Source organism: Chiroxiphia lanceolata, chromosome 23, assembly GCF_009829145.1.
Source record: "Chiroxiphia lanceolata isolate bChiLan1 chromosome 23, bChiLan1.pri, whole genome shotgun sequence".
In the NCBI taxonomy this organism is placed as follows: Eukaryota; Metazoa; Chordata; class Aves; order Passeriformes; family Pipridae; genus Chiroxiphia; species Chiroxiphia lanceolata.
The window spans coordinates 1,354,034-1,375,823 of record NC_045659.1 but is presented as its reverse complement, the minus strand read 5'-3'; the positions used below and the strand labels follow the sequence as shown (position 1 = coordinate 1,375,823).

The following is a 21,790-nucleotide window of genomic DNA, read 5'->3' as shown; positions in this document are numbered from 1 at the left end:
GGGGTGCTGTGCAGAGCCCTGCCTGGGATCCAGCCTCACATCCCTCTGTCCTGGAGGAGCAGGGGCTTCTCCATCCTGTCCACGACCTCCTGCTGCCCGTGCAGCAGCTGCTGGTGGGGAAGGAGGACGCAGCACCCCTGGAGTGTGGAAGGAGCTGCGAGGCACGAGGAAGGCACCTCTGGGAAGGGATCTCCCCGTCTTTGGGGCCACGGTGTAAATGGTCAGCATGACAGCCCCACTTGGGTACTGTAATGCCATTAAAGCTGACCCTGGAACGTGTCTGAGGTTGGAGCTGTTTGCCCAGAAATGGGCACCCCTGAAAGGTCTGGGGGGGGAGAGCCCCTCTGCAGCCATGGACTGTGTTCCCCTACTCCCTCACCTTCTCCTGAACTCTCTGTAATAAAACTGAGCATCGCAGTAAGTGTTTGTCTTGCCTGTGCCTGAACCTGAGGGAAATGGAGTCCCACTGTGCTTGTCCTCAGCTCCAAAACTGCACTGGCAGGTGAGTGCCAGCAGGTGGGAGTGGGGGTGGCCAGGGCAGGACCTGTGCCAGAAGCATTACACCTTAGGGCGTGGCAGGGAACTGACAACAATCACCTTCTAATGTTTGGGTTTTTTTCTCCCTGAAAGGCTGCAGAGCCTGGCTGGCTTTTAACCTTTCCCTTCTTTCCCTAAAGCCTTGCAGTGAGTGTAACAGGAAAATAGCTCACACTTCCCCCTGGCTCAGTCTCCCTCCAAGAATTTCTTCAAGATCTGGCACAGAGCTAAAAGTTCCAGGTCAGAACTCCATGACAATTAGACAATTGCCCTGCAGAAGTAGTAATTGTTCTTTGTATTGCAGCAGAGCCGAGGGAATCAGCCCCACGTTGTATTTGACGCTGCCTCACCTGCAGGGAGAGCTGGGTCACTGCAGACCTGTGTGCTCAGCCCAGACAATGCCATCCATCCCTGCCACAGCCTGTGTGTGCTGTGCTGTGCCTGCTGCTCACGGGGGGACGGTTGAACTGCTCAGCCCAGTGTTCCTCATCCCTCCAAACACCCCTCACAGGCACCCAAGAGCAGGTTTATCCCCGAGGGAACTGCTCTGGGCCACCACAGTTCCTGTGTTTCTGTCGGAGCATTTTCTCAGGCTCATGGTCTCCTGTTCACCATATTCTAGTTTTGGGGTTTTTCTCTGGAGTGTTTTTTTCCTTTTTGTATCCTGCTGCACAGGAGCCTCATGGATTTCCCCCTTCCTTCCCTTTCCTGCCTCCCTTTCCCTTGTGCTGATGGCCCAGGTGAGGAATCCCACCTTCAGCCCATTGCAGTTGCAAAGGGATTGTTTGCACCACTTTCCATCTCGTGTTCTTGGAGCATTTTCCCACAAAGTGCTGGATAGGAGGGAGCAGGGCAGCTTTAGGGAACAGCAGACACATTCCTGGAGTCAGGCCATGCAGCTGCTCTGCATGATAAATGGGAGTGACAGGCAGGATCCTCCTCCTGGCAGCAGGTCCCAGGGCTCACCTGGGCTGACTCCCCAAGCAGGGCAGGAGCAGGAGGAGCTCCTTTCTCCCCCTCTGACAGCAGCCAGGCAGGAGGCAGAGAGCCAGGCTGCCTCTTGTGCCATGACTGCGCAGAGGGAGCGGCAGCTGGGCAGCCTGACCGTCTTCAACAGGGAGGATTTCGAGGATGACTGGGTGAAAGTGGCCAGTGGAGGCTTTGGGCACGTGTACCAGGTGAAGCACAGGAGGTGGAGGACAGTTTATGCCGTGAAATGCTCCCCGTACCTGCTGCAGGACTCCGGCATGGACAGGTAACCCCGCGCTCCCCTCTCAGCTCACACTGTCCCCCCGAGCTGCCTGCAGTGCTTGGGGGCTAAAACTCTGAGGGAAAGGTTCATGGGGCTGCTTCTCCTTGGGAAGCCAAGTTTTTGGTACCCAAAGGGAGTGGAAAAAGCGCTGGTGGTCTGGAGTTCTGCCTCTCCTCCTGGCTGAGGTGTGGATGTGCAAGGGGGAAGGAACACAGAGAACGGGGTTAATCAGAACAGTTGGGGCTGGAATCTGAGGCTGAAAGGCACCTTAAATGTGGGCCTGTGGGTAAGAGCAGCCTAATCACTTGTTTGCAGCTTTCACTGGACATTGGGACTGATGTGTGTCTGTTAAACTAAATCAGTCATTGAAAACACCAGGTTTAAAGCTGAGGGATAGAAAATTTACAGCTGGTTTTGCTGGGCTCCCAGAGCTCTGCTCCCTCACTTGCTGGAGCCTCCAGACCTGCTCTTTGCTCTCACTGGGGCACCTGCACCTTCACTTTGCTTTTTGCTCTGTCTCTCACCTGCAGAGACTCTTCTGCTGGCCCACCTTGGGGCTGGAGATGGAGCAGAACCAGGTAATCACTGCCGATAACACACATAGTGCAGGCAGAACTGATGGAAAAATAACTCCACTGATGAAGTAGTTTAATTTAAAATTTTATTCCATTCAAGCTGGGAATGTGCTGCCTGCCTAAAAATCTCTCCCTACTATGATTTCTTATTAATGACAACGACTGAGCTGGGTCAGCCTGAGCAGTGACTGTCCTCAGTTTGCACTGCTTATGCTCTACAGATATCACACTTGCATTTTGTTCTCCTTTTTTTTTTTTTTTTTTTTTGGGGGGGGGAGAGTCTAATTAATCATTTTTACTTCTGCCTGTGTCCATTTTTGTGAGATCCCTGACATTCCTCCACACCCAGGTACGTGTCACTGCAGGGAGCTGCCAGAGGGAGCCTGGCAGAGGGATTTGCTTGGCTGAACCATCTCAGCTCTATTAGTGGCCTGGCACGGTGCTGTTGGAGGCTCAGATTCATTCCCAGGGTGTGCTTTTTAGAGGCAGCCCTGGCCCTTTGCTGCCTGGCTGCTCTCAGAGCCCTCTGGGCACCCCGACCCGTCGAGCAGGTTGGGAGATGCAAAGCTGCAGTGGAACAGGTCTGCCCTGGGTGCAGCAGGGCTGGCAGGGCTGGCAGTGAGGGACGGGCGTGTCTGGGCTCCCTCTGGGACCACATTCACCCTGCTCAGGGCCAGGAGGCTGCAGGCAGAGGTGGAGGCACAGGTGGGGCAGGGCATGGCCTGGGGACACCGCGGGTCACCGAGCTCTGCCCGCTCCTGGCGCCTGGAAACATCCCTTGGGAATTCCATAGAACCCCAGAAAGGTCTGGGTTGGAAGGGACCCCAAAGACCCTCCAGTTCCACCCCCTGATGTGGTTGCATTGTCATGAATTCAAGGGGCAGATTGGGATGGATCTTTTTGGGGTGGGCAGGGCTGCTGGGAAAGGCTGGATCTCACTGAGCTGCTGCAGAGTTCCTGAGCCTGGGAATCAACTGAGGCGACTTCTGGGTTCCACTTTCTATTTTATTTTTTATTTTCACTTTTCCAGGACCAGCATGAACTGTCTCATGGAGGAGGCAACCAAGATGGAGAAAATCAAATTCCAGCACATTGTCACCATCTATGGGGTCTGCAACAGCCCTCTGGGGATAGTGATGGAATACATGGCCAGGGGGTCCTTGGAGAAAATTCTGCCCACTCACAAAATGTCTTGGCAGCTCAAATTCCGGGTTATCCACGAGATGGGCTTGGCTATGAACTTCCTGCATAGCATGACACCCCCTTTGCTGCACTTGGATCTCAAACCAGGGAACGTTCTCCTGGATGGGAATATGCACGTCAAGGTATGACCTGGCTGTTTGAAGGGACAGGTTCTTTCTCCAGCAAGGGAAGGGTTATTTTTGCCAAACAGGCGCAGAATCCTGGTATGTCGAGTTCTTCAGGAACACTCAATGAAAAATTGGCCAGTGGGGCTTACAAGAAGCAACTGGTAAACAAATTACATGATAATCTCGAGGTCATCCCGGGAATCTGTGCCAGAGCTGGGAATTTAAGGCTCCAGCCTAGGAGGAGAGGCTGCTCTGCTGGATCCAGTGGCAGGGACTGAGTGCAGTTTAACAGGGTTTTATCGAGTTTCAGTGCCTGGACCCTGCCCCTGTCCCTGATCCTGAGGGAGGGGGGCATGTCCCAGCTAACAGGAGGAGGGATGAGGGGTGAGCATTCCAGGGGAAAGGCTCTCACTGCTTGTGCTTGCAGATCTCAGACTTTGGGCTTTCCAAGTGGATGGAGCAATCCAGCAGAATGCAGTACATTGAGAGCTCTGCTCTGAGGGGCACTCTGAGCTACATCCCCCCCGAAATGTTCCTGCAGAACAGCAAACCCCCGGGAATCAAATACGATGTGTACAGGTAAGGGCTGCCAGGGGGCACACAGGGAGCTCCCTGAGCCCTCCCCCAGAGCCAGAGGGGCTGCACACTGCCTCAGTCTGTTTAAATCCTGGTTTATAACGTGGGGAACAGCCTGCGAGTGACGGGGTGCCCTCACTCTCAGTGCTGGAGACTGAGAGGGAGGGGGATTTTCTGTGGAAAATCATCATCCCTGACCAGCAGCACCCACCCCATGTGAGCTGCTGACTGTGTTGCCTCAGGTGCCATCACGCCCTGTTTGGTTGCTGGAAGTTATTATAAAAATGAGTCAGATTAGAGCCCAGAACACACAGTGTCTGCTCTTTCATAGCAGTCACTGCTTGGGTTCATTTTGCTTTTAAAACTACTGCAATATTGCTTGTCTGCTTCAGGATCCAGCTTCACTGTGGTCAGTAACAGATGGAGAAGAGATTTCAATGTGATTTTTTCCCTTTGGGGCAAAGAGCTTTGAAGCATATTTACACAAGCTACGTATAAATGTCTGGAAATTCCTTGTCTCCTTGGCCTCTACACCCCACAGTCACCCAAGGCAAGAAGCAAAGGAGGATTTGCATGGCCCCATGAATTTGCAATAGTCAAGGCCCCTAAAACCCAATGTGAACAAAATGAAAAAAAGGCACTGAGAGCCCAAGTTTCACAGGAAAGGCTCTAAGTCACTGATTCACTACACCAACCCTTTCACGGGGGCATCAGTGAGATAGAACCATAAGACCTGATCCCTTTGGCCCTGGGGGGTGAAATCCTTCCATCCTGAAAACCCTCTTCCCTAATTTCCCCATTTCTCAAGAGGATAAGAGCAATAAGTTCATCTTCTGTACCCGTGGGAGGGGCTGCTCACCATCTCCCCTTGCCCGCAGCTTCGGGATCGTCATCTGGGAGGTGCTGATGCAGAAGAAACCCTATGCAGGTAAATATGAGCCCTTCTCCCTGGCTCTGCAGTTGGGAAGTGTTCACTGCAGCCGCCCTCACAGAGGAAAAGCCCCGGGTGTGCTGTTGTGTTGCAGGAGCCAACATGATGGCCATCATCGTCAAGGTGGCCGCGGGGAAGAGGCCGGGGCTGGAGCTCATCAGCGACGACTGGCCCGGGGAGTGCCAGCAGATGGTGGACTTGATGAAGAGGTGCTGGGACCAAGACCCCAAGCAAAGGCCAAGTTTTTCAGGTGGGAATGTGATTGGATAACCCAAAAACCAGCTGCAGGGATTAACAAGCTCGTGTGTCACTTCCCCGGTGACGCCTCCGAGATTTAACTGCCTGCTGCCCACGTGCTGTCAGGCATCCCCTGTATCCTTTTTCCCCTTCCTTCCCACGTGGAATATTTGTGTCCTTCCTGGGATCTGAGCCCCTGGGCAGGCTGCACAGCTGACAGAGTGTTGCCCTGGCAGATATCCCTGTGGAGACAGACATGCTGCTGGCACTGATACAGAGCCTGGTGGTGGACCCGGAGAACGAGCGCCTGGTCAGGAAGATGTCCCACAAACCTGCCATCTCTGGGAACCAGCAGGTGAGGAGAACTTCCCAGGGCCACTCAGGAAATCCCACGGAGTCCTCTCCCTGTGCTGAGAGTGTGTTTCCTCTCTCATCAGAGAAGGGCACTTCAGCACCTTTGCTCAGTGTGTTTGCACAGGTTGTGCACTTGTAATTCATTTAAGGGGATAAGAAATGTGCAGTTTTATCCTCCCTACCAGAGTGGAACTGTGTCTAGAACTCAGCTTTACAGAGGGAGAAACAGGGGTTGAGAACTGTTGGCATTTAGAGGCTTTGCCAAGCTGTGCAGTCAGCAAGAAACAAGAGACCAGACCACAGAGGGTTGAAGAGGTGGGGGGGGCTGGGGGTCCCTAAAAACAAAGGAATGACTTTGTGATGCTGCCACAGGCACCTGATGCAGTAAGGAAGCAGAGTATATGTATGTTTGGGAGCAAAGGAGGAAGAGGAGGAGCAGCTCATTGATGCCCAGAGATCATTTTCAAGCTCCCACGTTCCGGTTGTGTCCTGATTTGCCCAGCTGAGTTTTGGGTGCAATAACAGGGTTGGGTGAAAATGATAATACAATGATAATCAATAATGAAAATGATAAAACTCGAATGATGACACAGAACTCTAGAGCAGTAGCCAAGAACTGTGTGCAGACATCACAGAATGCAATCGAGCACCTTTATCTTATGGTTTTTTCTTTTTCCTTCCTGAAAATGAGAGTGACAAAGAGGAGTTCACCTTCCCCCGAGACACCAGGAGTGGTGGTAAGTAGGGCACTTTCTTTATGATTGAAAGATAAAGAAGGGGAAGCCTACCAAAATTGTCTATTTTTTGTAGGAGGATGTGGCTCATAAAGTTTTCCATGTGGGTGATGCTTTAAGTTAAGGGAAATGAACTCTACAGGAAAGAGCAGATCCAGTTCCCATGAGGGAGAGGCCAAATGTCCCACTGCCCTCTGAGAGGCTGCAGAGAAGGGGACTGGCCTCATTCCATATTCCCTGTCTCTGAAATGCCTTTGTTTCATTCCACTCTAGGAAGAGTCACAGGCTTTCTCTCCCACCGAGCACTTTCACTGGGTTTTACTCTTTTTTCTCCTGTTTTGTCTCCCTGCCTTTAGAAACAGATAACCAGGAGGTTCCTCTCCCACCTCCCTACAGCGAGGCTGAAAGCCCGGAGGAGATCCTGTCCGAGGAGATCTGCAGGGTCCACGAGAACGGGCTCACCCTCCTCCACCTCATGGTGATCCAGGGCAACGTGGAGAAGGTGAAGTTCCTGCTGGGCTGCAAAGCCAACGTGAACAGCCAGGTGGGCTGTGGCTACACCCCGCTCATCATGGCCGTGCAGAAGAGGCTGCCAGAGATCTGCTCCGTCCTCATCGAGCACGGCGCCGACCCCAACGTGCCGGACGAGGACGGCTGGACCCCCCTGCACTTCGCCGCCCAGAGCGGGGACGACAGGATCGTCCGGCTGCTGCTGGACCACCAGGCCCGAGTGGACGCCCAGGAGCAGGACGGGTGGACCCCCCTGCACCTGGCGGCACAGAACAACTTCGAGAACGTGGCGCGGGTGCTGCTGTCCCGCCAGGCCGACTCCAACACCCAGGAGGGGGACGGGAAGACCGCCCTGCACGTGGCGGCCTGCTTCGGCCACGTGGGGCTGGTGAAGCTGCTGGCCAGCCAAGGGGCCGACCTGGAGAGGAAGCAGAAGAACCACAGGACCCCCCTGCACGTGGCCGTGGAGAGGGGCAAGTTCAGGGTGGTGCACTACCTGCTGAAGAACGGGACCTGCGTGAACAGCCTGGACCAGAACCACTACAGCGCCCTGCACCTGGCGGCCGTCAGGGGCAAGCTGCTCATCTGCGAGAAGCTCATCAAGCACGGGGCCAACGTGGAGCTGAGGACGGACAAGGGCTGGACCCCCCTGCACTTGGCCTCCTTCAAAGGGCACGTGGAGATCATCCGGCTGCTGCGGCGCAGCCGTGCCCGGCTCAGCGCCCGGGGCAGCATGGACTGGACCCCCCTGCACTTGGCCACCCGCTACGGCGACGAGCCCGTGGTCAGCGAGCTGCTGCGGGGAGGGGCGGACCCCGACGTGCCCGAGGGGTCGGGCTGGGCCCCCCTGCACTTCGCCGTCCTCAGGGGCTCCTTCCTCACCGTCATCAACCTCCTGGAGTGCGGGGCCGACGTCAACGCCAGGAACAAGGTGGGCTGGACGCCCCTGCACCTCGCCGTGCTCAAGGGCAACATGGCCATCGTCAAGACCCTGATCAAGGCCGGGGCTCTGCTGGACGTGGAGGACATCACCGGCTGCACGGCCCTGCAGCTGGCGGTCAGGCACCAGAGGGAAAACATCATCACCCTGCTCCAGGGCAAGGACTCGGTGCTGAGCAAAGCGGGGAGCAGGACTCTGGTGAACGACGCGAAGGTTGCGAGACCCAGACTCGTTCCAGGAAGGACAGATCTGTAAATTCATCAGCCCTGGCATTTGTGACTTGAGTCTCCCAGTGTCAGGTGCTATCCCTTAAAGCCCCTTGTCCTGTCACCTGGTGGTTACTCTCCTCTTTTTAAAGGGAAGTTTCTAAGCATGAACAGTAAAAAGAAAAATGAAGCTGCAGAAGGAAGCTGACAAGTTATTTTCCAGGGTCTGGCCAAGCTTGTAGAACATTTTGCCTTGGTGATGTTGGCTTTAGGCAATGCTTTCCTGTTTAATACTTGCTGTGCAGGGATGGAAAGGGGTATGTGTAGTCCCTGTTGATATGGGCAATGCTGAAGCTGTGCACAGCACATATACATGTCTTCCATGGATTTAATTGCTTTTATTCCATGTTTTCCTACAGAGAAAATTGGTGTTAAAATGACCTCGGCACAGGTGGGAATTGAATCATGAGATTCTCACCTGCTGCTGGAAATAGACACCAAACATATGGCACAGCACTGAGTCAGGTCGCTGACATCTCATTTTTGTAACAAGAATTAAATAAAGCAAGGAAGGAAAAAAAAAATCCCTAGTGGAGAGTATTTAAATGGATGCAGCACAGAGAAAAGGAATTCCAGGATAATGCCACTCCATCCCTTCAGTGCTTTGAGGGCACTGCTCTGCTGCCAGTGCTTTCCTCACTCCTCAGCTGCAGCCCAGGGCAGGAGGGATAATCCCGCCTTTGGCATGGAGTTGGTGCCCAAGGAATTGAGGGAAGGCTCCTAACTGAAGACTAAATGCCAAGGTGGCTCTCAGGACCCACCCTGGTCTCTCCCAGGGATCTGGATGGGTTTTCCAGCTCTCATCAGTCAGGGAAATCCTGCGATGGAACGACTGGAGCTGGTCCTTGCTGAGCTCTGAGATGATCCAGTCCCTGTTCTGCTGCTCTGTGCTGACAGGAGCTGACATCCAGCGTGGGTTTAGTGCCTGTGTCGTGCAGATAACGGGGCTATGGCTCCTGTCCTCTGTCCCTGATGGTTCTGTGTCCCAGGAGAGTGGAAAAGGCAAAACCTTTGCACACTTTTTCTGATGTTTTAGTTATTTCCTCGGATTTTTAGATAACTCAAAGCCTCAGCATAACTGAACTAAATCAAGGGAGTGGTTTTCCATCTTTCATTTTGTTTAGTTTTCTTTTTTTTTTCTTTTCTTTTTGTTTGTTTGGCTTTCTTGGGTTTTGTTTAGTTTTCTTTTTGTTTGTTTGGGGGGTTTGTTTGTTGAGGGGTTTTGTTTGTTTGCGGGTTTTTTGTTTTGTTTGGGTTGGTTGGTTGGTTTTCCTTTTTTGTTTGCTTTTCCTTGTTTCTTTCACTTGTTTTTCTTGTTTCCTTTCCTCAGTGTGTGCTCTCAAGGGCTCAAATCTGTGACAGGAACCTCTGGGGTTCGTTTCAGCCCCTTTAATCTCCTGGGGCTGTGGGGGGATGTAAGGCTTGAAGGACTGACTTCTCCCTCCTCTTGGGGAGTGAAGTTGAAATGCTGCCAGAACCCCTCCTAAATGATCAGCAGTGACAGGTATTAAATGCTTTGGTATTCAGTAAGGATGGTTGGGGGGTTATTCTTGATGTTTTTGTCCAGCCCTCAACATCCTGCAGCTGCATGGTGCCATAAATTATAATTATAACAAATCTGTCTTCAGCATAATTTGTGTAACTTGGGACACTGATAATCTCATGATTTGATAAATTCTATCCAGTGGTGTCTCTAACTGCAGGAAATGGGCAGGAGGGTAGCCAGGGAATTTGGTGACATGTCCCATTCGGGTTTGTTCTCCTGGACTGTGGGAGCACAGCACGTGTTGCTGGGTAACCACCCCCGAGGGAAACCAAGGGGACACCTGGAATCCCCCCTGGAATAATGACATCCTGGAGTTAAGGCAGGCACAGCAAGCAAATGCTCTCCCAAGGACTGGGAGGCTGTGCTCTGATCCAGGGAGGATCCTCAAATGCCAATTCCCAGCAGAGTGGGATGTTCTTCTGGATTTGTGGCTGCACTGGAAGCTTTGGTCTGAGAGCTGATTTACCTGATCTACCTGCTCTTGATGTCCCACAAATGGCAGCTCTGGGCTCTGAATTCTCTGCACAGACCTTTCTGTGCAGCTCTTTCCCTCAACTTCAGCTGTATTGATTCAGCAAATGTCTCCACTGCTTAATATCGTTTGAAATATTTACACAGCAAAAAGAAATCCAAATTGCCACATAATTCAGCAGCTCCTTTCTGTCCTCACTCCGGCAGAAAAGCAAAACTCAGCTCGTATGTCATGGAACGTTCTCCAGAAGAGCTTAATTAAATTTATAATGAAAATAACAGGGGGGTTGAGAAGACACGAGGGAAATACATTTCCCTTGCTGAGCATCACAGAGGTGATAGAAGCACTTTGCAGAGAAAATTACCTGTTTGCTGCTCAGTTTCTATAGAAATTAAATGAGTCTTTACAAACTCTGCAGAAGTGCATTCCAGCCTCCGCTTTGTGACTGTGCAACCTGCAGCTCGTTAGTTCTAAAATTAATCCTGGGTCTTCAGCTCCCCCCACTCCCCTCTTTTTTTTGATTCCCCCCCCTTGTTCAAACCCATTGCAGCCTTTTGTCCCTGCTGGTCAATGCACTGAGGGTTATATCCTGTTCCTGCCCCAGGTAGGGGTGTCTTTGGAAGGGAGCAGTGGCAGGACAGAAATCTCCCAAGCAGCTCTTCCCTTGAGGGCACTGCTTGGGTTTCACGGGGGGTTCTGGCCTGGGAGGGACCACACGGAGCCCAACCCTCGAGTGAATTCAAAAGGATCAAACTTGCTGACCCTTATGGCACAAAAATGGGGTCTTTGGATACGGGAGCTTGGCCAGATTTACCCAGAGGAGCTGGAATTTATGGACATGGGTGACCAGACTGAGGGTTTGGGTCCCAGATTGTACCCAGAGCTGCTTGGGTGAACAGAGGGGTGTTCCTCACTCCGTCAGGGGATTCTCCACCCTGCTGCTGGGATGGCTCTGGAGTGCTGCCCTGAGCATCTATGGCAGGCAGGAACTTTTACCAGCCTTGAAAAAAAATACACAACCAGGATGACACTTTTTCCCCCCCTCACTGCTTTAGGTTTGGGGTGACCTAACTGCTCCTTCCAGGACCTGAAGGAGCTCCAAGAAAGGTGGAGGGAGACTATTTGCAAGGGCCTGGGAGTGCCAGGACACAGGGAATGGCTCCCCACTGCCAGAGGGTTGGATGGGACATTGGGAAGGAATTCCTGGGCCCTGGCCCAGATTGCCCAGGGAAGCTGTGGCTGCCCCATCCCTGGAGAGTCCAAGGCCAGGCTGGAACAACCTGGGCTGGTGGGAGGTGTCTCTGCCCATGGCAGGGGGTGGGATGAGATGATCTTCAGGGTCCCTTCCAACCCAAACCATTCCATGATAAAGGATTTTTCACTTAGAAACGTCCAACCCCACCCAGTGAGTGAGAGGGGGTTTGTTGTGTGTCACACAGAGCAGGAACGTTTCCGAGGCAAAATGTGTTTGAAGAAGAGATGGTTTTGTCACCATCCAAATGTGGACATTTCAGTGAAAGGTTTAGCTCCCCTGTGGGGAAATGTTTTGAAACGAGATCATTTTGCATCTATGTTTTGCATTGCTCCTGCTTCCCAGTGACTGCAATTTTTGTTTGTTTGCCAGTGCTGCAATTATGTAGGTATGTGATGAAATTAAAATTTAAATAGTCCTACATTTTAGAGGAAAATGGATCTGAATAAATACAGCTTGGGGGGGGGGGGGAAGTTTATTTTTAGCAGAAATGCTTGTTTTTTTCCATAGCCCCTTAGGTGTGGAAAATGAAGATGTTTCTGACAGCAATGATGTGAATGTAGGAGGGAGTGATTTTAATGTAAGAAGAAATAGTGAATTCTATGTGTTTCTTTTTATTCCAAGGAGGTGGTTGTAGGCTCTGTACTGTATCAGACGTCAGTGTGAGACATTCCTGACTCCCTCCGCAGCCTTTTCATGGCCTGACATAATTAATCCTGCTCTGGCTGCTCTCTTTCCAGACTATCCAGCACTTACCTGTGCTACTCCCCAGCTTTAGGGAGTATTTTAATCCTCTTCCTTTGAAATAAAGCCACGGATCACTTCAAAAAGCAGCTCCCCACCCAGCTCTGTCCCTGCACACGGCTGTGAGCTCAGCTTCCATCACAGGGATGAGAAAAAGGGGCCTGACTGGCTATCAAGGAGCACTTGCTGTTTTCTCCCCAGCAAGTTTAGCATCCTTTGATCCTTTCATCAGCTGCTGCTTTCCTTCCTCGTGGCTCAGAGCACAGCAGGAAACCCTCCTCTTCTGCAATTTGCTCCTGGCCTCGTTCTCTTCTTTTGGTGGAAAAAAATCCCCAAACCCAAACCTCAAAACAAAGCCCAACCCCAACACTGGTGGTGTTTAAATCCTGTCATTTCCGTTTTTTTAAAAGAAATTTGGTTCGAGAGGTGAAAAATCAAGAAGATAAAAAGATCAAAATCGTCCCATAGGAAACCCCACAGAACGTGACTGAACTCTCCTTCCTGGAGAGATGTGGTGACTGTGCTCCTGAACAGAAATAAAGAAATAAAGAAATCCCACCGACCTTGCTGGTTAGAAAATATCACATTACAGACTCCATCTCCAGCTGGAGCAATTATAGAGAGGATTAGGCCAGGGTCAGCAATCAGGAGGTGCAATAATTAGCTGTAATAAAGGAGAAAATGAGCCTTTGTTTGCTGCTCTGGTACAAGGCCATTACTTGGGGAAAAAAAAGGAATATTATGGATACTGAGAGAGTTTAGCTGTGACAGAATTGAATTTTGGGGCATATCTGGGCTCATTCCATGGCACTTTTACTGCTCTTCAGCACAAGCTTATTTCTTAACAAGGCAGAGGAGTGTTCTCATCACCAGGAAGATTTTATTGCTATTCTTTGGATGAACTTTAATGTCTGCTCCAAGTAGGGGAAAAAAATCCTTAGAAGGAGTTCAGGGAATTAATTTTCTCCTTTTAGAATAGACTCCAGTCTGCCAAAAGGTTTTGCTCAGAACTGACCTGCCTTTATTTTGCTTAAATAGCTGTCTAACACCCAGTCTGATTCCCCCCAGGAGGGCTCAGGAGGTCTATTTGCTGCCCAATTTGTTGCTCTTGTTGGCTGAGCACGGTTGTGTTTTGTTCGTGGCTCATCCCTGGAGACCCCAGGGAGTGCAGGAAAATGTCACAGGCCATGAACCCACTCAGACTCTCTCAGAAAGTAACAGGGAGAAAATCAACAACGGCCACCACGAAAGAAACAGAGAGACAAAAGCAGAGAAAAGGTGGAATTCAGCTAAAAGCTGGAAAACTCCCTGTGTTTGTAGGAAGAGGGGAAAATTTCAAATCTACTTTATTGTCCCTAAAACTTAGACACGGATTTGGGACTTTTGGAGCACGTGCAGTTAGGACTGGGGGATGAGTCTTCTTGCAACAAACAGCTTTTCTGCTCCTGAGTTAACCTGTCCAGGGTGCCTGTGCACCCCCCAGCCCAGTCCCACAGAGCTGCTCCTCTGCAGGCACCAAACCCACTCCTGCCCTCCCCTCTAACACAGGGATGAGCCCCCTGGAATGTCCCCTGGGATGGGGGAGTTCTGTCCCTTTGGTGGGACCTCAGTGCTCGTGGCTGGGGGGTGGCAGCTCTTCCCCGAGGCTCTGGGGTTTAAATGCCTGTTTTCCTGCAGCACTCAGCCAGCCTGGCTCTGGCTGGGTAAAGAGGAACGTCTCAATCAGTCTCTCCCTCGTGGAAAACTTCCCTCTGCCTTTTTTTTAATTATGGAGAAGGTGGAATTTACTGGCATTTTCCCTGATACCTCTGAATCATGTCCCAGTTCCCAGCATCTCACCCCCTGTAATCTTCCCCAGCGATTCTGGTTTCATCTTTGAAGTGATTTGGGGCTTGTTTATCACAGGGGCAATCAGACACGTTTCTCACGAGCCACCCTGAGAGCTGAGTGTTCCCTTTGGTGGGTGGGCTCGGGCACAAAGGCAGATCTCCACATCTAAACAGGTTACCAGGCACTGCCCCAGCCCCAGCAAATCACCCTCTGCATCATCTCCCCTCGTGGATTTAATGTCAGGGTGATGTCAGGGTAATGAAGGAATGTGCCCCGGAGCACCTGCCACCAGCTGGGAACACGCACAAACCCAATTACTGGAGCCCAGCAAATTGCAAGCCACAATAATTCAGTTATAAATCTACATCCCCAGGTTAATCTGGTGTGACTTTTGCATCCAGGCTCCAGCCTTCACGGGCTGCAGGAGCCGACTCCCTGTTCCTGGCTCTCGTGTTGGCATTTCTAGCAGGACACGGTGCCAGGTGGGTGTCAGTGCCACAAAGGCAGCACCATTTCTCCTGCTGTCTCTGTTTTTAGCCTCCCTGCTCACTGGCTCTGGGTTCTGAGTCCCAGCCCCAGGCTCAGGGGCCGTGTTTGGGGTCAGACCCTCACATTCTGCCCCATATCTGTGCTGTTCCCTCCCCTGAGCTCAGCCCAGGGGGAGGCAGGAGCAGCACTTTGTCACCAGCTCTGTGTGTCACAGAATCATCTCGTGCAGTGGGTTTGACATGGACCCAGAAATGTGGGTTTTACCTGCTCCCCAGAGCATGTGGCACCTTCAGAGCACCCCTGGCTGTCCCTGCTGTGAGCAGAGTCATTCTTGTGCCAAGTCCCTTTACAGGACCCACAGCAGCTGCTTTGCCATCTTGCTGTTAGTTTGTTGGGTTTTTTTTCTAGCAAACTTGAAGAATTCTGCCAGATCAAAGTCACTTTTCTCTTTGACTGAAGCTCCCAGAGGGAGGGAGGTGTTCTGAGAGATGTACATATTTGTTTAGACTGGCACTGACTGCCCATTTCTTCACACAGACGAGCTCTCAGCTCGTAACCTGTCTGCTTCAATCACATTTGCAGCTCCTGGGTTTTCCTCTGAAGCTCTGTACATTTTCCAGCTGCTGGTTTGACAGGAGCTCTCTGAACTCCACCTCACGAGAGCAGCACAGAGATTCTCGTGTTGCTCTTACCATTTGGAGACAGGATTAAAATTTATGGCTAACATTAATTTGGGCTTTTCTCGCTTTTCCCCCATGGTGTGATAAAAAAAAAAAATGCAGCTTCATGCTGCATTCTTAAATAAGTAGTACAATGGTTGTTATGAACATTTGAGTGCGTTACAGAGGCTGAAGCCGTGACCCCCCCGTTTTCTCCCAGGTGATGCTCTTCCCCTGTGCTCTGCACACAGCTGAGGGGGTTTATTTGTAATTACACCCACGTGAACACAGGTAGGAAGCAGAGACAGCCACGAGTGACGCTGGAGTTTCACTGTTTATTTTTCCTCATGGCAAGGGTCACTGTTAAGAGCCCACACACCAACTATGGCAGAAGGGGACCTGCACAGAGCCTGGATCTTCTCCTCTACCTGCACTGAGGTACAGTGTGCTGTGGCTCCCTGTCTCTGGCACGTTTGTTTTGGATAAAAGGGGCAGGGCAGGTGTGCTGGGGGAGGGGACTAAAGCCACAAAGGTGCTGCTGAAGGTGGCCCTGGCAGGGGTTGGAATGAGATGGTCTTTAAGGGTCCCTTCCAAAGCTGCCCAGTCTGTGGTTTCCAGGAGTGGCAGTGAGGTGGTGGAGGGGCAGCAGGCTCGTGGTGTGGGCACAGGTGTTGCTGTGTCCCTGTGGCACAACTGCCACCCTGCCCTTGGCAGCTCAGGACCACGAGGGTGGCTTTTCCCCCCGAGCCAGCACAAACCCTCTGTGCCCTTCCCTTGGGTGCCCTTTCCTTGGGTGCCCTTCCCTGAGCCTGGCACAAAGTGGTGCAGCCGAGCTGGCAGAGGTGTGCCCTCCCCAGGCAGAGGTGTGCCCTCCCCAGGCAGAGGTGTGCCCTCCCTGGCAGAGTGTGCCCTCCCCTGGCAGAGGTGTGCCCTCCCAGCTCATCAGAGCCGGGCTGCAGTTGATTAGTGCAGCAGGGAAGCCATGCCCAGCCTGGCTAAAATGTGCTCCCTCGCTTTCATTATCCCACTTTTCTTTCCTGGGCCCATCATGGCAGCTTGGGAATGCAGAATGCTTTTCCTCATTAAAGGGCCTGGGCTTTGCTTTGCTGCTTTGAGTCTCTTTAAAGGCATTTCTAGGTCTGTTAATTGTTCATTATACCTTAATTATATTTAGTCCACCATCCATCACTCTTCTTTGGTGGAGAAAGTTGTTTTTATGAGTCAAAAGCTATTTAGGAAGCAGACAGTCTGGTATCGTCAAGACTTGGGGGAGCAGTTTAGGTTATTAAAAGAAGCTTTGATTAAAGATAGGGAGTTAATTTAACAGTGTAACTGGTTTAATTTTTTGTTGTCGGTGTTTTTTTGTTGTTTTTTTTCTGGATGTGCAGAACAAAGCACATCCATGGATCTGTCAGCCTGACCTGAAGGTGTAAGACTCACTCAGATGCCCCAGGAGATGGGCAGGTCGTTCTGTTTCTCTCTTTGGGGGTGTGTGAAATGGGTGTTTTGCAGTCCCCAGCCTCAGAATAAAATCTGGCTGTAAGGGTGAAGTCAGAGGAGCTGCCTTGATCCTGCCAGGCTGAGGCCAGACAGGCTGAAAACAACTGGTGTGTGTCCTGTTCATCTTAGAATATCATTTATCCTGTTGTGTTTGGGGGGGTGTCATTTGAGCCCCTAATTTTTCCTCATGGTGGCATTGAGTTAATCACCCAACAAGGAGAATTAAAACCTCATTTGAACTCAGTAGCTCTGGAGATTCTGGTTTCTGTATAAACTGAGGACTTCTGGCAGGGATTATCTTTGTCCTGTGTTGATGAAAACAGGTATTGAAACCTTTGGTTCATGCCAAGGACCCCAAAATACCATAAAACTGAAATTCTAGTTCGTAAGCTTCTTGGAAAGTAGGTAATTTTCTTTCCTAGGAGTGGGAAGGATTTTCTTTTTTTTTATTATTATTCTTTTTTGTATAAAGAAAGTAATCTTTAGACAAAAGTGCTCACAGCCAGGCTGAGGTTCACCTGCAAAAATACCAAATTGTTCAGTGGGTAGCTTGAGGAAAACAGTGCACAGTAGGTGCAACATAAATATAATATTCCTGAATAAAACAATGAAGTTTTCCCAGCACAATTCAAGTGAAAGACAGAGGGGGAAAAAGCTCCCTGTGACTTGGGATAAGGGCAGTGCTGTGATCCACAAGGACCAGCACAACCATTTCCCTCTTCCCATCCCTCCCTCCTCCAACCCTCCCCACCCAATTCTGCCCAGAGGAGAAAGAGAGACAGAGGAATTTTAAAGACCATTTGTTTCTGCCTGTGTTTTTCCTCACCCTTTCCTCTGCCATCCCTGATCCTCGGAGTTTCAGGCTGGACAAGGCACCAGGATTCCTACAGACAGACTGGATAAGGGAGAAAAGGGAAAAAAACCGCAGCTATTCTGAGAAACAACCAAAAAAAAAAAAGCCAAGATCTGCTCCGAGGGGTGGATTTTCCCGTTGGTGTTTGTCCCGCGTGTCCCTGGGGTGTGACCCCTCACACTGCTGGTGTTCAACAGAACAAAACAACCATGTACAGCAGGGTGGCTTGTGCAGTCTCTGTTAATGGACAGTGCTGCATGAAGACATTTGTTGTACCTGGGATGGGCATTTTTACATTCCTGGCTCCCCGGGGGAGCCGTTTTGCACTGCACATGGTCACCACGGAGGTAGTGCCTTTATTTTTCCTGTTTCCCTTTTTTTGTTGTTTTTGTTTGTTTTTGTGTTTGTGTGTTGTTTTTTTTTTCCAGCAGGATTTAATAAGCTGGTCAGACCTACTGTAGTGAAGTTACTCTTCAGTCAGGAAGATAAACGGTGTAGTGGGAGCGAGCAGGCAAGCGGCAATACAGTGCAGGCAGAATTCACTGGCTTTTTAATTCAAACCTGTTTGGGGGTGCCAAGAGCCCCCCTCCCGGCTTTCAGCAAGCGGGGAATCACATGGAGGAAAAAGCAGGGAACGGGAAGACTCCAGTAAGCAGAACTAAGCTTCAGTTATAAATAATGAATCACAAAACGGGGGCTGTGGCAAAGGGGTCTGAAGTTCCGGAGGGGACAAAGAAACGAAACCAGTCTCGTGGGTGTGTTTTAAAAAACCAGATCCATCCCCAGCATGTCCTGCCATCAGGAGTCGTTGGGAAGGCAGTGTTTTACCTCCAGAGTGGAAGGAGCAGTGAGGTCTGTGTTTGCCAGGTCTGTGGGCAAGAGGCCTCAGGGTCCTTCCCGCTGCAGCTGAATTCTGATGGTTCTTTAGAGGTTTTCTACAAACATCCTCCATCCCAGCCACAGGCTGGTTGTCCTCGTGTCATGTGCTGTGCAAGCAGCTGGCAGAACTGTCCTTGCTCTTGGGCATTGTTTATTCTGTTTATTCTCTGTGAAGCCAGAGGTGATGGTGTGGTTTGGTCCTCTCTGGGAAAGGGTCCCGAAGGCTCAGTTCAAGGGTGGAAAGTGCTTTAGTTTGTTGGTTGGAAGTGTAGATGGGAAAGGAAAACCTGCAGAGATGAACAGACATGGCATTGCCACCATTCCAAGACCAGTGGGGATATAGGTGTTCCCACAAGACACCTTTGAGCCTGGAGTGCTGGGATGTCCCTGGGATGAAGGGTGGGCTGCAGGGAATTCCTCACGAACACTTTAAGCTCTTGGAAATGACCCCTGGGTGTCCTGGTCCAAGCTGGCACACACACGGAGGACACTGCCCCTTTTTCAACAGCTTTTTATCCTCCACAGTGTTTTGGAAGAGTTTTTCATGTAGTGGTTGAGGTGAGTTGAGCTATAAGGTTCTGCATCTGCTTTCAGAAACTAAACCTTGGAACAAGGTGCACAGTACTGGAGATGAGGATTTACCCTGGGTTAACACTGAACACAAAGGAAAATTATGGCACAAAGTTAAGATAATATTCACATTCCTCATTCTGAAGGCTCACACCATCTCTTAGTGCAGGGCAAATATCACCTATGGCAACTTCCAAATGCTTTAAAGCTTTTTTCTGTCTGTCTGCATATTATTTTCTATTTTGATTGAGCTCCCCACCTGTTAATTCACCACGACAAATGGCATCTTGCTGCTTGTAAATATGTTAGAAAACAGAACAGTAACTTGATACTATTTTTCTACCCAAAACCCTACTGACTTTATGTCATTCTGTGAATATCGTAAGTGATACCAGCCTGAGTTGATTCCCACCACTGAGTGAACTTGCTTGGTTAAAACTGGGGGGGGGGGGGGGGAAGAACAGCCAATGTGAACCTGAGATCTTGAGCCAGTGTTTCCAGTTTAGAGCTATGAACAGACCCTGAAGAGCCAGGTCCAAATGTTACACAAGTTTGTGGGCTAAACATTAAAACCACTGGATATCAGCCCCTTCCAGGAACACCAGGGTTAGAATGGAAACCTTTTGGATTAAGGTGGGACTGCTGTTTCAATTGCTGAGAACAGCTGAGATTATGTGTTGTAGCTGCTTGACATAATCTCTTCCTGCTACAGAGCTGGAACACACCCTGCCAGCCCAGGAAACTGCTTTGTTGGCAACACAGGAGAACCAGGGAATCAGAGAAACCCTTGGCAGTGAACTTTACCTATTCTGAAGCAGAAACTATGTGAATATTCCACAAACTGCATAGAGAGAAAGGGGACTATATTGCTCTCTGGGTTGTGTTTTAGAATCTTCAGAAAACAGCAGGTAGGGAGTCTGCCTCTGCATTATGGCTATTGCAGTGTGCTGCTGCTCCAGAGCCTACAGGAATTTCTAGCCAGGCCTATTTCTGTGTCATTTTATTCATCTTGCTATGGTTTATTTACAGAGATATTGCAAAACATATTGTGAACTGAGTACAATTAGTAAGTGCAGTGTGGATTTGGCAATGCCAGACTCAACGTGGTGGAATTATGCTGTTATGGGTTTTCAATTCCTATAATCCATGGAAAATAGATATCAGAGAGTAAGGGATGCTGGGAACATCCAGACCTTTTCCAGAGTCCAACTTGGACACAGGAGCTGGTCCAGGTAGGGGCTTTCTTGGGTTTTTATTCTGGCTTTTTCCAAAACACACAGTTTTATCTCCTTCAGTGTTGATTTAAATTAGGCACAACGTTATTCTGCACTCTCTGCTGAGAGACTGAGGCCAATCAGACCCGAGTGGTGCTGGGCTCTGTGGCACCCTGATGGAGGTGAGAAGAGCCAGACCTGACTTGGCTGACTTGTTCAACCTCCCGCCTGAGGGGGTCAGGGCTGCAGGTGCCTCCCGGGGCACCCTGTCCTGGGGTGCCTACATTCACCATGGCACCACTGCCCCCAGGCTGGGAATCCTGCTGAGAGACTGGACATGAGGTGCTGGTGGGCAGAAATCACTGCTGATGAGAGATGAGGGTGTCCTGTTTGATGTACACCATGCAAGACAAGCTACCACTTCTCGAGTTTCTCTCTCCATCTCCTTTTTTTATTTCCTGGCTTGGGCTCCTGTAGTTCCTCCTGTTTATTCATATTTACACCGCTGGAGTGGCCGGACATGAGACTGACGCCTCCTTCTTCCTTCTGCCCACGGCTGGGAGGCCCACACTGCTGCAGGGTTGGGTCTGTGGGTGGCAGAACCTTCTTGACCCGCTTGGGCACCTCTTAAAGTGTTGGTGGTTTATTTTCTGAAGGCTTCAGCAGTAGGTAGCTCGAGGGTAGGTCAGCTCGAGGCGAAGGCAAAGCTGCTGCGTGGAGCTCCCGCGAGCTCTGCCTGGTTCTGGCTCCTGTTGCGAAGCGGAAAAGATGGTCTTGTCTTTGGTGAGAGTGGAGAGACCCCACCACTACCTCCCCGTGGCTCTGAGACTGTCTGTGTCCAGTGCACCGAGGCTGGATGGCCACGGGCAGCAATCAGGCGAGCGTTGCCTCGGCTTCCGTCGCTCCGCTCGGAGCACGGTGCGAGGGCGGCTCTGAAAAGTGCCCTGGTGGGACTGCTGTCCCAAAGGTCACCCCGAGGGACGAGGGAACCTCCCCCCTGCACCCCCACCGAGGCGTGGGCATGGCACTGCTGTCACCCCGGGGGCCTCATGCCGCACACGAGCCCCTCGGCGGCCGCCCCTCTGTGCGCGGAATTGGCGTTGGGGGGGGTTCTTCCTCCCTTTTTTTTTTTTTTTTTTTTTTTGCTTTTGCAGCTGGAGGATCTTCATGAAAGCCTTGCGGAACTCGACGTTGAAGGTGGTGTAGATAATGGGGTTGACAGCGCTGTTGACGTAGCCCAGCCATGTGAAGGCGCTGTACATGGCCGGGGGGATGCTGCAATCGCAGTGCATGTTCAGGATGTGGGTGATGAAGAAGGGGAGCCAGCAGATGATGAAAACACCTGGGGGGGGGGAGGGAAAGGAGAGAGACAGGCTGTGACTGCTGAAAGCTGGACGGGTTTTTGAGGCTGAGAACAGAGAGGTTCTTTTGGGTATAAAGGAGGAATGTTTCCCCGAGGAATAAGCTGCTGTTTGCGTGCTAGGTCTCGATCTGTGTTCTATCCAGGTACTAAAGAACTTCTCTGCTCGTGTAATTAGACAGAAACTCTGGCCTCTGGGG

The 21,790-nt window shown here is 50.9% G+C and overlaps 2 protein-coding genes across 2 annotated transcripts in view; one reads left to right on the top strand and one right to left on the bottom strand.

The window, feature by feature from the left end:
- The first annotated feature begins 1,574 nt into the window (after window positions 1-1,574).
- Window positions 1,575-8,869, top strand: ANKK1 (ankyrin repeat and kinase domain containing 1). Its single transcript, XM_032709750.1, has 8 exons — window positions 1,575-1,792; window positions 3,395-3,689; window positions 4,102-4,253; window positions 5,129-5,178; window positions 5,276-5,431; window positions 5,655-5,773; window positions 6,464-6,509; window positions 6,863-8,869. Exons 1-8 carry the CDS (start codon window positions 1,605-1,607, stop codon window positions 8,209-8,211), a joined length of 2,355 nt encoding a protein of 784 aa, XP_032565641.1. The 5' UTR covers window positions 1,575-1,604; the 3' UTR covers window positions 8,212-8,869.
- An 8,979-nt stretch (window positions 8,870-17,848) lies between these two features.
- DRD2 (dopamine receptor D2) overlaps window positions 17,849-21,790 on the bottom strand; it is a 28,855-nt gene continuing 24,913 nt past the window's right edge. Inside the window, 1 exon segment of the mRNA XM_032709719.1 lies at window positions 17,849-21,572. Coding sequence (XP_032565610.1) covers window positions 21,199-21,572 — 374 coding nt within the window. The 3' untranslated portion in view covers window positions 17,849-21,198.